Source organism: Theropithecus gelada, chromosome 16, assembly GCF_003255815.1.
Source record: "Theropithecus gelada isolate Dixy chromosome 16, Tgel_1.0, whole genome shotgun sequence".
Lineage (NCBI taxonomy): Eukaryota > Metazoa > Chordata > Mammalia > Primates > Cercopithecidae > Theropithecus > Theropithecus gelada.
Genome location: NC_037684.1, coordinates 9,817,247 through 9,832,271, shown reverse-complemented (window position 1 = coordinate 9,832,271; position 15,025 = coordinate 9,817,247). Strand labels below are relative to the sequence as shown.

General features: G+C 44.2%; 1 protein-coding gene across 3 annotated transcripts in view; it reads right to left on the bottom strand.

The window, feature by feature from the left end:
* Window positions 1–7,033: 7,033 nt before the first annotated feature.
* The window catches only part of TAF15 (TATA-box binding protein associated factor 15), a 38,186-nt gene continuing 30,194 nt past the window's right edge, over window positions 7,034–15,025 (bottom strand). For 2 of the 3 annotated variants that reach the window (XM_025361443.1, XM_025361444.1), the window contains exons 12-16: window positions 12,180–12,272; window positions 10,526–10,607; window positions 10,317–10,405; window positions 9,647–10,208; window positions 7,034–7,370 (exon numbers count right to left, since the gene is read on the bottom strand). In XM_025361443.1, coding sequence (XP_025217228.1) covers window positions 7,331–7,370; window positions 9,647–10,208; window positions 10,317–10,405; window positions 10,526–10,607; window positions 12,180–12,272 — 866 coding nt within the window. In that variant the 3' untranslated portion in view covers window positions 7,034–7,330. The remainder of the gene's footprint in view (window positions 7,371–9,646; window positions 10,209–10,316; window positions 10,406–10,525; window positions 10,608–12,179; window positions 12,273–15,025) is intronic. The other variant, XM_025361445.1, reaches the window with a different exon arrangement.

Genomic DNA, 15,025 nt, shown 5'->3' with positions numbered 1-15,025 from the left:
AGACGCTCCCTTCTACTTCCCCACATCCCAGGTTCTACAGTAGTCCCAACAATTATTCTGAATTCAGTGCAGGCTGAGCATTCCTAATCCAAAAATCCAAAATCCAAAATGCTCCAACTAGAAACTTTTTGAGTACCAACATGACACTCAAAGAAAATGCTCATTGCAGCATTTAGGATTTGGGGATTAGAGATACTCAACCTATAAGTATAATGTAAATACTCCAAACTCTGGGGAAAAAAATCTGAAATCCAAAACATTTTTGTTTCCAAGCATTTTGGATAAGGGATACTAAACCTGTATAGTTTGTCACTCAGAATTATCTCCTAACCTACCCCATCACTTCTAGATTCATGTTTTGCATGAGAGCAAGCTGTAAGTAAAAACCAAAGTGGTTTCACTATTTTGAGTGTATGCAGCACTGCCTGGGGGACCCCTCTAATATTGTGACATCAAAGTCCAATAATAGGAAAGATGTTCCTCTTTTGCCTACTCTGCTGCTTTGGGTCCATGAGCAACATAACCCAAATTTCCCTGTGCCTCAAAAGCCTGTGAGTACAAGACATGGCCTTACTAACTACATAATTCAAATTCAACTTCTGCAAAATCCTGCCCACAGATCCCCAGCCACTCCACCTCCATATTTTTAGGTATCTCCAGAGGACGTCTTATTACTCAACCAGATACAAATATCTGCCTAGTAGCACCTCAATCCTAATTTCACCAGTTCCCACAAGAAAACTTAAGATGGCAGTGAGGGGCATAAAGGTTTTCACAGAGCACTCACCATCTGGTACACTACCAATGTACTAGAGCCCTCCCAGTACCAAAGCTATCTAGATCACTCTTAGAAGTCTACTTTATCCAAGCAATAGCTGGCTTCTCTCATAGTCCAAAGATACCCACTGGTCTCAGATACTGGGACTGATCCTTAGACACTATTCAAAATGTAAGTCCCTCTCTTTTCTCTCTTCTAACCCAAACTTTTCTAATGGATCTCTGGATGCTTCTTCTGATGGCAAACAAAAAGCATTCACACCCTCCACTCTCCTTCAAACCTTCTCATCTATCTTTCAGGTTGTAACTGAAATCTGGCTATTGACTGGGCCCCTTTCTGAAATCGCTCAGGTGTTGCTGATTCTCCTAAATCCCTCCCAATATCACCACTGTTTTGCACATTTATATAAAAATCAGTGTTTCAGCCAGGTGAAGTGGCTCATGCCTGTAATCCCAGCACTCTGAGAGGCTGAGGCAGAAGGATCACTTGAGGTGAGGAGTTCAAAACCAGCCGGGCCAACATGGTGAAACCCCGTCTCTATTAAAAATACAAAAATTAGCCAGATGTGGTGGAACACATTTGTAATCCCAGTTACTTGGGAGGCTGAGGCAGGAGGCTCATTTGAACCCAGGAGGGGGAGGTTGCAGTGAGACAAGATCGTGCCACTGCACTTCAGCCTGGACAACAGAGTAAGACTCTGTCTCAAAAATAAAAAAGAGGCCAGGTGCAGTGGCTCACGCCTGTAATCCCAGCACTTTGGGAGGCCGAGATGGGCGGATCACAAGGTCAGGAGATCGAGACCATCCTGGCTAACACGGTGAAACCCCGTCTCGACTAAAAATACAAAAAATTAGCCGGGTGTGGTGGCGGGTACCTGTAGTCCCAGTTACACGGGAGGCTGAGGCAGGAGAATGGCGTGAACCCAGGAGGCAGAGCTTGCAGTGAGCCGAGATTGCACCACTGCACTCCAGCCTGGGCGACAGAGCGAGACTCCGTCTCAAAAAAAAAAAAAAATAAATAAATAAATAAAGAAAGAAAGAAAATAAAAAGAAAAATCTGCTGGGCGTGGTGGCACACGCCTGTAATCCCAGCACTTTGGAAGGCCGAGGTAGGTGGATCACCTGAGGTCAGGAGTTTGAGACCAGCCTGGTCAACAGAACAAACCCCATCTCTACTAAAAATACAAAAATTAGCTGGGTGCAGTGGCAGGCACCTGTAATCCCAGCTATTTGGGAGGCTGAAGCAGGAGAATTGCTTGAACCCAGGAGGCAGAAGTTGCAGTGAGCCCAGAACATGCCACTGCCTGGACAATAGAGCGAGACTCCATCTTAAAAAAAAAAAAGAAAGAAAAGAAAAAGAAAATCAGTGTTTCTCTGAGGATCCTGCTCTCCAACCAGCAATTACCACTGGTCCATTTCTCCATTTCCTCTCATTCATTGCCTGAATCTTAATCTTGTCACCTCGTTGATGGCATCCCTTTGGACAACCATTCAATACTCCAGCCCCTCAGTCCGTCTCAATTACAAAGACATTTCCCTTCCATTCACTTCAGCTACCCACCTCCAACATCACACCTAACCTTTGTCATCCTAGGAATTGCTCTATCTCTAAAATGTTCACATCTCACTTTCTGACCCAACCTTCAATCTGTGCCGTTCTTATTATCCACACAAGTTCTTTGAATCTCATCATCAACACTAAAGTCCTGACTTCCCTCCATCCTCCCTATTACTCCCTCTTTTTTTCTTACTCAACCTGGATCCCATTCATTAATCACTACCCTCACTGTTTTCATCTCTGATCATCTCTGATGAGAAAAACCCCTACTCTAAATCAAACTGCCTCTGCTCCTATAACCACGTTGCTATCAAAGCTGTTGAAAAAAATCACATATCCATACAGACTGGTACCCCTAAATACTTGCCTTTTTTTTTTTTTTTTTGAGACTGAGTCTGGCTCTGTCACCCAGGCTGGAGTGCAGTAGCATGATCTCTGCTCACTGCAAGCTCCGCTTCCCGGGTTCCAGCCATTCTCCTGCCTCAGCCTCCTGAGTAGCTGGAACCACAGGCACCTGCCACCATGCCCGGCTAATTTTTTGTATTTTTAGTAGAGACAGGGTTTCACCGTGTTAGCCAGGATGGTCTTGATCTCCTGACCTCGTGATCCGCCCGCCTTGGCCTCCCAAAGTGCTGGGATTACAGGCATGAGCCACCACGCCTGGCCTACTTGCCTCCTACTTTAACTGAGCCCTTATTGTCACCTGGCAGATGTATGGGTTCCTAGGCACACACTTTCCTGATCCCCACAGTGGTTATATGTCAAGCCTTCCCTTCTAACCTCACATATCCTGCAATCTCTTAAACTTTCGGCTGGGTGTGGTGGCTCATGCCTTTAATCCCAGAATTTTAGGGGGCCGAGGTGGGTGGATCACAAGATCAGGAGATCGAGACCATCCTGGCTAACACGGTGAAACCCTGTCTCTATTAAAAATACAAAAAATTAGTCAGGCATGGTGACGGGCGCCTGTAGTCCCAGCTTCTCTGGGGTTGAGGCAGGAGAATGGAGTGAACCCGGGAGGCGGAGCTTACAGTGAGCTGAGATGGTGCCACTGCACTCCAGTCTGGGCGACAGAGAGAGACTCCATCTCAAAAAAAAAACAAAAACAAAAACAAACTTTCTATTGTATTACTTCCCCAAACTCTGCAGACTATTATACTTTCTCATCAGGAAAACAAAAAGACATCAGATGGAATTACCTCAACTTCCTCCTGACACCTCAGCTATACGCTTGTTTATCCTTGTTTATAGCACAAGAGTAGATAAGAGCACAGGCTCTAAGGCAGATGCCTAGGTTAGAATCCTGGCTCTGCCACTTACTAAAGATTTGATCTGGGCAAGTTGCTCAATCTCTCAGTGCCTCTGTTCCTTACTGTACCCCCTAAAAAAGCCCCTTCCCAACGGCATTCAAAATCATTTACACCATCTACCTCTTCTGTGAATTATTTCCGATACCTCCTAGCTTCAAAGGATTGCTGAGTTAAATGAGATAATACACAGACTGCTTATGTGCCTGGCACACAGTAAGCTCCCAATTAACGTTAGTCATGTTTTTACTACTATCAGCATTCACACCTATTTTTACCTCCAACTGCAATGCAAGAGGCATTCTCCTAAGGCAAATCCTTCACCGACGTTCTAGACGCCATCCCTTCAAGGGACTTGAACATCAATTATTCAGTTTCCTTCCATGTAGTGTATAAATATGCTCAATTCTCACCCATCTTAAAAATAACCTTCCACAAGCCAGTATCCCCATCTAGCTACCTCCTCCTCTCACATCATGCCTCTACCCTTCATAATCAAAATTCTTTGTCCTGTATCCATTTCTCCAATTTTTATTAACTTTCTATTATACATTTCTATTATCTCACTGCAGTTTGAGTTCAGAATTCAATTCTCTACCCAAACTACTTTTGCTAAGGCAGTGGTTCTCAACAGTGGGCCATTCTGCCCCCTAGTGGCCATCTGAAGCCATTTTTTGGTTGTCACAGCATGGAGAGGTAAGGGCTGCTACAGGCATCCAGTAGGTAGAGGCCAGGAATGCTATTAAACATCATACAATGCACAGGGCAGCATCCCACAGGGCATTTTCCAACCCAGAATATCAATATTATCAAGGTTGAGAAACCCTGGGCTAAAATAATGTATAACTATGTTGATCAATGTAATGAATGCCTTCTATCCTTTACATGACATAGCCTGGCTTAAGTACTTGGTATTATTAGCTTCTCCTTTCCTAAAATTCATTCTTCCGTTGGTTCCACTGACCACGCCTCACTGGCCATGCCCATTCTAATCTGTTTTAGGATCCTCTTCTGCTCATCTATTAAATGTCAGTATTTCTCCAAGTTTCCTCCTAGGCTCTTCTCTTTCCATATACTGTCCCCGAAAACTAGAATCACCTGGGGCTCTTTTAAAATATGCCCAGGCCTCAAGGCACGGTGGCTCATACTTGTAATCCCAGCACTTTGGGAGGCCGAGGCGGGCGGAACACGAGGTCAGGAGTTCGAGACCAGCTTGGCCAACGTAGTGAACCCGTTTCTAAAAATACAAAAAATTAGCTGGGCGTGGTGGTAGATGCCTGTAATCCCAGTTACTCGGGAGGCTGAGGCTGAGGCAGGCGAATCGCTTGAACCCAGGAGGCGGAGGTTGCAGTGAGCCAAGGTTGTGCCACTGCACTCCAGCCCAGGTGATAGTGCAAGACTGTTTCAAAACAATAAAAAATGCCCAGGCCTCATTCACAGATTTGTTTTGGAGTGGGTTAGGAACACTAGGAAGAAACATTTGGAAGGGAAGCTCAAAAGTTCTATTCAGTCCACATGTTTTTAATACAATTATTTTACATCCAAGTGCAAGGGTCAAGTAGGCAACTGGGAGGGGAGAGGTCAGGACTGGAGACGTAAATTTGGTAGTTATCACCATATTAGATGGTAAAGCCATATCCTGGATAAGCTTGCCCAGGATAAAAGTGATTAGAAAGGGGCTTAGAAAAAGCCCCGAGAAACTTCCAACATGTAGAGGTCGAGTTGAGAAGGTAGACATGTAATTCAGTAAGGCATGATAATCACGGGAACATGGTATTAAATGCTACTTTCTGAGTTGCAGAATTGGAGGATGTCTCTATCTAGAAGTTTCATGAGTACTCCGAACTCAACATATTCAAGATGGAATTAATTCCCATCTTGCCTGCAAAGCTGTTCCTTTCCCAATGAACAACGTATCTACCCAATCACGCAGGCCAGAAACCAGACTCTTCCTTCTCCACTATTTCTGACATTCAACTAAATCCTGTCAAATTTCCCTCTTGATTTTTCAAATCTAGTTATCTCCTTTCTTCTAGTCACTTTCTGAGCCTCAGGCCAATATAATCCCTCACCTGGCTGTCTCCAGTCCAGCCTTCCCACAAGGCAGTCATAATCATCATCCATCTGATGCCACTCAGATCATGCCACACCGATTTGCCATCTTTTAATGACTCCCTATTTGGAGGGAGATAAAAAGTGAAATGCAAGGACCTTGTCATAGAGCTTGTTTACCTCTCCAGTCTTTTCTTTTGCATGACCACCCTTGAACTCTTCCCTTCAGTCACAAAGAAATACAATTCTCAAGTGCAGATCCTGCTCCCCACTCTTTGTCTTAACTCCTGATTTATTCATGTCATATCCTTCTGGGAACACTATTTTCTCACCTCTGTACTTAGTGAACACTATTTTCTCAGTCTCTGTACTTAGTGAACTCGTCTTCCCTCCACATTCGCCTTTCCCTACTCCCATGTGACTAAATTTAGTATCCTTCAAATTGGCCCTCTAAGCACCTTGTACTTTTTACTGGTGCACTTATCGACTATGTTTTCCGTTTACTTGGCCAGCAACGTATCTAGAATCTGATCCAGTGCCTTACCCACAGTTAAGAGTAGAATAGGCCGGGCGCGGTGGCTCATGCCTATAATCCCAGCACTTTGGGAGGCCAAGGAGGGCGGATCACGAGGTCAGGAGATCGAGACCATCCTAACAGGGTGAAACCCCGTCTCTACTAATACAAAAAATTAGCCAGGTGTGGTGGCAAGCGCCTGTAGTCCCAGCTATTCGGGAGGCTGAGGCAGAAGAATGGCTGGAAACTGGGCGGCGGAGCTTGCAGTGAGCAGGGATCGCGCCACTGCACTCCAGCCTGGGCGACAGAGCTAGACTCTGTCTCAAAAAGAAAAAAAAAAGAGTAGAATAAATAGTTCTCTAATAAACAGCAAATAACATAACATATGTTGCCATCTTAACCCTGGCTTGTAAATCCTTTCTCTTCCTTGGAACTTCATATTCCCAGCATCTAGTACACTCCTCTAAATAAATGATTGTCAACTGATACTAAACAACTGTATCAAAATCACCTGGTAAGCTTGATATAAATAAGTATTTCCAGCCCTAACTCCCCATACCTCACTGAGTTCTGATCCAGCAGACCTAGGGGGCTGGGAATCTAGGAATCTAAATTTAACAATCTAGGAATCTAATTTTAACAAACTCTTCAGGTGATTCTGACTTGTAGTCATTCCTGGGAACCACTAAACACAGTAGGAGCTCAATAAATATTGTTGAAAGTAACATTTTAATTTACTGAAGTACATAATTCATTTCCTAATTCTTTAGGATTAGAGTCTAATGTAACTGAGTCCTGTGTGTGACAGAACAATGCACTAATATGTACAAAAGTCCACAAAAACAAGCAGCCTTTATTGCAGTATTACAAAACACTTTTCATTTTGGCAATATTTTACAACGCATTTAGCTCCAAGGGTTGGGGAGAAGGTTGGAAACTAAAGGGGGAACTCTCAACAGACATTTCTAAAAGAAAAACTGTCCCAGCCCTCCCACCCAAATAAAAATCCAAATGTCACTTAATTTCACTACCCAAGAAGAGGCCACGAGGAAAGCAGCAGGCAAAACTCTGGCAATTTCACTATGGATCATGTCAGAGACAAAGGAACATTCAAAACAGTCATCAGTATGGTCGGTTGCGCTGATCATTTCTGTAGTCGTTTCTAGGAATGAAAAATAAAGAGCCGGACTAAATTCTAATTTTCTACCACGGGGGAGCATCAGACACTACTTCAGGGTGCTAGTGATTGGCATCAGCTACACAATTTCTAAAGAATGACACCATGCCTCATTTATTTCTATACTCCTAGAAGATACTTAAATGTCTAATTTATCAGCTTTAAGATTCACAAAATTCCTAGAAGAAGCTTTGCTTCACTCCTAAAAATTTTCCACCTAGAATAAAAACTCCAAACCACCAATATTTCAGGAGATCAGAAACTGTCCCAGTTCCAGCACTCTAAATAGGAGAGTGGCATAGTGGAATAAGCAAGCACTTACATGTATGAATTCTGGATCTGCCACTTACTATGTGACCTTGGAAAAGTTACACTAAATGACTCTGACTCTGTAAAATGGGAAGTATACGTACTTCATAGGGATGACAGAAGGACTAGAACTAAAGACTATAAGAACACTTTACAGTATTGGCCACACACAAAGAAGTGTTCAATAGATGGTAATTAGGTTACTCATAATAGCTAAAAATTATATAGTGCTTACTATGGGCCAGCAACTAGTACAACGTAATCTAATACAAATCTGAAAAGGATGTTTTATTAGCCCCATTTTACAGATAAGAGTACTGACACTCCAGGCTGGGTGCGGTGGCTCACTCACCCAGTAATCCCAGCACTTTGGGAGGCCAAGGCAGGCGGATCACGAGGTCAGGAGATCAAGACCATCCTGGCTAACACAGTGAAACCTCGTCTCTACTAAAAATACAAAATATTAGCCAGGCGTGGTGGCGGGCGCCTGTAGTCCCAGCTACTTGGGAGGCTGAGGCAGGAGAATGGTGTGAACCCGGGAGGCGAAGCTTGCAGTGAGCCGAGTTCGTGCCACTGCACTCCAGCCTGGGCGACAGAGCGAGACTCCATTTCAAAAAAAAAAAGAGTACTGACACTCCAACACTCCAAAGAATTAAGTAACTTTCCTAAGATCACACAGCTTAATAAGTGGTAGAGTTAGGATTTAAATTCAGACAGTCTGTTTCCCAACTTCACACTCTTAACCATATTCTATATTAATTCTCACTGCCTTATACTGCCGCTGGCATAGAGGTCCTTAGTATAATAATTGAAGTTACTTTCTATCATTGGTCTTCAACTTCTTCTGCCGCTACACCATTCATGTGCATAAGGCATTCCCATCAGTGGTTTTCATCTGGAAAAGTTATTACCAGAATCTCCAGAAAAATAACTGCAGGGTAGTATATATGATTTGAAAAAGAACCACCCTATGAAAGGTATGTTCCTTCACTTAGGAACTCCTGATTTACATATAGTTTCAAGTTATTATCTTCCTATCTCAATTATCTTTATGAGAAAAAAAAATACACACACAGATACATCCAAACAAATAAAGATTTATGAGTAAGAATTTCCAGCAGGTGGCAGGGCTCGGTGGCTCACGCCTGTAATCCCAGCACTTTGGGAGGCCGAGGCAGGCGGATCACGAGGTCAGGAGATAGAGACCATCCTGGCTAACACAGTGAAACCCTGGCTCTATTCTAAAAATACAAAAAATTAGCCGGGCGTGGTGGTGGGCGCCTATAGTCCCAGCTACTCGGGAGGCTGAGGCAGGAGAATGGCATGAACCCAGGAGGCGGGGCTTTCAGTGACCCAAGATCGCACCACTGCACTCCAGCCTGGGCGACAGAGTGAGACTCAAAAAATAATAATAATAATAATAAAGAATTTCCAGCAGATGCTGTGGCTCATACCTGTAATCCAAACACTTTGAGAGGCCAAGACAGGAGAAATGAGGCCAGGAGTTTGAGACCAGCCTGGGCAACATAGTGAGACCCTGTCTCTACAGAAAATTTTTAAAAATTGGCCAGGTGTGGTGGCACACACCTACAGTCCCAGCTACTTGGGAGACAGAGGCAGGAGCATTGCCTGAGTCTAAGAGTTTGAGGTTACAATGAGCTATGATCATACCACTGCACTCTAGCCTGGATGACAGAGCAAGACCCTGTCTCTGTCACTAAATTTAATTTTTATTGTCTCTAAAAAATAAAAATTAAAGTTAAAAAATAAAAAGTTCCAAAACAAAATTTTAGAAATTGCTAAGCAGGAAACTAAATCATCTTCTCCATCCTAAGAGAACTGCCAATGGGAAATTCAAGTTCCAAAAAATTGGTAAAAAGAAAATATGGTTCAAACCCCCCAATCTAGGTGTAGTGAGGTAAAAAGGTTAATAAATGCATTCTAATACTCACCTTCCTCCCATTTTGCCTCCATAGCCACCTCGGTCTCCTCCGTAGCCCCCACCTCGGTCTCCTCCATAGCCGCCACCACTCCTGTCTCCTCCATAGCCTCCACTTCGGTCTCCACCGTAGCCACTGCCACCACCACGGTCTCCTCCATAGCCCCCCCGGCTTCTGTCTCCTCCATAGCCTCCTCGATCTCCTCCATAACCTCCTCGATCTCCTCCGTAACCTCCTCGATCTCCTCCATAGCCGCCTCGGTCTCCGCCATAGCCTCCTCCTCGGTCTCCTCCATAGCCACCTCGATCTCCTCCATAGCCACCTCCTCGGTCTCCTCCATAGCCGCCTCCTCTGTCCCCACCATAACCGCCGCCTCTGTCCCCACCATAGCCACCCCCACTTCTGTCTCCACCATAGCCGCCCCCACTTCTATCTCCGCTGTAGCCACCACCGCTGCTTCTGTCTCCACCATAGCCACCCCCACTTCTGTCTCCACCATAGCCGCCTCGGTCTCCACCTCTGCCCCCACGACCTCTGTAGCCCCTCTCTCCACCGTAGCCTCTCCCCCGGAAATCTGCAAGGTAGAAATGCAAACAATGAGGCCAGCAGAAACAACGTAAAGCCCCCTAAATGCTAGTCAGAAGATAAGCACGATGCAGATGCCATTAAAAGGCTGACCCACCTCCTCCTGAGGGACGAGAGTCCTCTGGTCTAGGCTCATTGCACTGATTGCAGGAATTCCTTCGAGCAAAGTTCATATTTCCGCATGACCTAAAGAAAGGAGGAAAATATAATGCTCCTAGATAGTTTCTAATGGACTCAGAACCCCTTTCTGTACCCTCCAGCCCCAATTCCAACCCCTACTCTCACCAAAGTAAACAAGATACTTACGGATTAGGGCAAACCCAATCCCCACTTTTGGGGTCTCCACCTCTCCCTTGAAAGCCTCCACGACCTCTATATCCTCCACGGCCTACGGGGATGGGGCCAGGGGAGAAAAATCAGCAGCAGACATTAACAAAACAGAAGAAAAGCATCAGATAACGTAAGAGTAGGTACCCATCAATACTTAGGCAGCACTCTGCAAATTAACCCCTTATAGCAGGACTTCGTAATTCTTTGATTTGGGTCTTGTACTTAGTAAACAGAGGACCTTGAAAACAGACCCTAGGCACACAAGACAGTGCAAATAATGCACTAGAAAACTTCAAAGTCCATTTTCTATAATACAGGTTGAGTATCCCTTCCCCCAAATACTTGGGACCAAAACTGTCCCTGATTTTGGGTTTTTCAGATTTTGAAATATTTGCCTTCTACTTGCAAGCTGAGCAGCCCAAATCCAAAAACCCAAAACCTGAAATGCTTCAATGACCATTTCCTTTGAGCATTATGTCGGTGCTCAAAGTTTCGGATTCCAGAGCATTTCCAATTTCAGATTTTCAAACTTAGGATGCCTAACCTACACACTACTTAGAGAATCTCCATGATGAAGATTAGGTGAGAAGACAAACTCCAAATGTGAGAGTATGAATGTAAAGGTCACAGTAACATTCACCCACAAAACAAAAAAAGAAAAAAGACAAGTATATGAATCTAATAGAAATAAAGCAGCTGGGCTGAGCACGGTAGCTCACACCTGTAATCCCAGCACTTTGGGAGGCCAAGGTGGGCGGATCATCTCAGGTGAGGAGTTCGAGAGCAGCCTGACCAACATGGAGAAACCCCATCTCTACTAAAAATACAAAATTAGCCGGGTGTGGTGGCACACGCCTGTAATCCCAGCTACTCGGGAGGCTGAGGCAGGACAATCACTTGAACCCAGAGAGAGAGGTTGTGGTGAGCCGAGAACGCGCCATTGTACTCCAGCCTGGGCAACAAGAGCGAAATTCCGTCTCAAAAAAAAAAACATTAAAAGAAAATAATTTTTTAAAAAAGCTGGCAATAACTGTATCAGGTAGCTTAAAAACTGGTCAGATTAGTCGGCCAGGCACGGTGGCTCACGCCTGTAATCCCAGCACTTTGGAAGGCCAAGGTGGGTGGATTACGAGGTCAGGAGTTTGAGACCAGCGTGGCCAACACAGTGAAACCTCGTCTCTACTAAAAATACAAAAATTAGCTGGACATGGTGGTGCACGCCTGTAGTCCCAGCTACTTGAGAGGCTGAGGCAGGAGAATTGCTTGAACCCAGGAGGCGGAGGTTATGGTGAGCCGAGATCACGCCACTGCACTCCAGCCTGAGCAGAGCAAGACACCATCTCAAAAAAACACAAAAAACAAAAAAAAATTGCCTCCTGATTTCCAAGTGAACAGCAAACTACGATACACCTTTCCAAAGGGATATCTACAACCATTTCCCACTACTTTCTTAGCTATTACAATATCTCATTTACCTAATCTATTCAGTACCCGAACTCATTTTAAGACACAGGGAAAAAGACCTAGTGAGAGAAAAAGCAGTACCAAGTTCACACAAATAGAAACAGAATATGAACTCAAATTTAAACCCTTGGATAGTATCCAGGACTGTGCGCAGCAAGGATCTTACCTCGCCGCCCACCTCCACTTCCACCTCCTCTCATGAATTCAGGTCTTCTAGTGGCAAAGGACACTTTAATGATGTTGCCATGGAATTCTTTTCCTAAGAAAAAAGAAATCGGCTTTGAAGCAATGCTACTCTATATCTTCACCTATCAACAAAAATATAAAAGTCTTGGAAATTTTTGGTTTCGGAGGAGTAACTGACATGTCCTCACAGAAATTAAAATACACTGGTATTCCAAAGAGTCACGCTAACAGTGGTAAAAATGTCATTATCTACTGAAAAGAGCACATCTGTCACTGGGAGATAGTCACTTCTTACCAAGCTTAAAAAAAAGAAAAAAAAGAAAAAAAAGCAAGGTGGAGTGGTGTGTGTCTGCAGTACCAGCTTCCAGCTACTCAGGAGGCTGAGGTGGGAGATCAACTGAGTCCAGGAGCACGAGACCAGCCTGGGGAAGGAGACAGTGTCAGGGGTGGAGAAAAAGGCCAGGTGCAGTGGCTTGTATCTGCAATCTCAGCACTTTTGGAAGCTGAGATAGGAGCCTCGCTTGAGGCCAAGAGTTTGAGACAAGCCTGAGGAACACAGCGAGACCCTTTCTCTGAAAAATTTTTTTTTTAATGAGCTAGTAGGCATGGTGGCATGTGCCTATAGTCCTAGCTACTCAGAAGGCTGAGGCATGAGGATTACTTGAGCCTGGGAATTCAAGGCTGCAGTGAGCTATCATCGTACCATTGTATACTAACCTGGAAGACAGAGTGATACTCTCTCTCAAAAAAAAAAAAAAAATCGGGCATGATGACTCACGCTTGCAATCACGGCACTTTGGGAGGCCAAGGAAAGCTTGGGCTCAGGAGTTTGGGACCAGCTGGGCAACACTGTGAAACCCCATTTCTACAAAACATACAAAAAAATTAACTGGGTGTGGTGGCACCGGTAAGTCCTAGCTACTTTGGAGGCTGAAGCAGATCACCTAAGCCCGGGAAGTCAAGGCTACAGCAGTGAGCCATGATCACGCCACTGCACTCTAGCCTTGGCAATGGGCTCAAAAAAAAAAAAAAAAAAAAAATCTGTATCTAATAGTTTTACATGGGGAAAAAAAAGCCAGTTTAAGGGAATGAATACATGTGCAAGTGCAATAACATGTATGTATTTATCTACACATATGCTTATATGCATTGCCTACTGTGCTTACTAGGGGAAACAAGATCACTAGGGTTCAAAGGTGAAAAAGAAACTCCTATTTTACCATATGCCCTTGGTACCATTTGAAATTTTCTGATCATTTCCAAAGTAGCATAATAATTAGTAACTTGAAAAAAAATAGTAGTAAATAAGAATTGGCAAGATTTGAACTATAGAGTTAGGTTTAAAAGGCTCATACGTCCTATGGGCACAAGTCACTATAATTTCTGAATATACCATACACAAAAGAAATAGCTTCATGATTCATTTCTCTCATTCTTATGAAAACAGAAAAGTAGGAAAGAATGGACTTAGACTTCAACAGCAAGGTGATGAAGCCTGACAATTAGTCTAAAAAAGTAAAGAATAGAGAGATGGGAACAGATAGGGTATTATAATTTCATTTTTTGTTTGTTTGTTTTTTTGAGACGGAGTCTGGCTCTGTCACCCAAGCTGGAATGCAGTGGCCGGATCTCAGCTCACTGCAAGCTCCGCCTCCCGGGTTTACGCCATTCTCCTGCCTCAGCCTCCCGAGTAGCTGGGATTACAGGCGCCCGCCACCTCGCCCGGCTAGTTTTTTGTATTCTTTAGTAGAGACGGTGTTTCACCATGTTAGCCAGGATGGTCTTGATCTCCTGACCTCGTGATCCGCCCATCTCGGCCTCCCAAAGTGCTGGGATTACAGGCATGAGCGACCGTGCCGGCCTACAATCTCACCTTTGAAGAAGTAAAACAGCTGGCCAGGCACAGTGGCTCATGCCTGTAATTCCAGCACTTTGGGAGGCGAGGCAGGCAGATCATGAGGTCAGGAGATGGAGACCATCCTGGCTAACACGGTGACACCCTGTCTCTACTAAAAATACAAAAAATTAGCCAGGCATGGTGGCAGGCGCCTGTAGTCCCAGCTACTTGGCAGGCTGAGGCAGGAGAATGGCGTGAACTCAGGAGGCGGAGCTTGCAGTGAACCGAGATAGCGCCACTGCACTCCAGCCTGGGCAACAGAGCGAGACTCCGTCTCAAAAAAAAAAAAAAAAAAGTAAAATAACACAACTATGTTTTGGAAGACAGAGGTACAATAATCTTGTAACTGAAAGGAACTGCAAGTGTCTGTCAATCCAGCATAGTTAAGTACTTTGGAGAGAGTAGATCCAGCATGCCTGAGTTTCAATCCTGACTCTGCCACTTACTCTGTGATCTTGGAAATTACTTCGCTTTTCTATGCATCAGTTTCATTGTCTGTAAAATGGGAGTAACAGGATGTATGTCTCATAAGATTATTATGAAGATTAAATTGAGTTAATGCGAGTAAGGCTCTTAAAGTTGTGCTTAGCTCATAAACCTCAGTAAACATGCAGTAAGTGTTAGTTACTATTAAATTAGGGTGCAACAAAAATGATGAATTTGTAACATGGGGAAATGACTATGTTTAAATGTTAAATGAAAAATACCATAAGACAAAACTCTATTTGGAGTATTATGATGTAAGATACATTTTAAAACACTAGAAGGAAAACTATTAAGAAATATTATCGGCCGGGCGTGGTGGCTCAAGCCTGTAATCCCAGCACTTTGGGAGGCCGAGATGGGCGGATCACGAGGTCAGGAGATCAAGACCATCCTGGCTAACACGGTGAAACCCCGTCTCTACTAAGAAATACAAAAAATAGCCG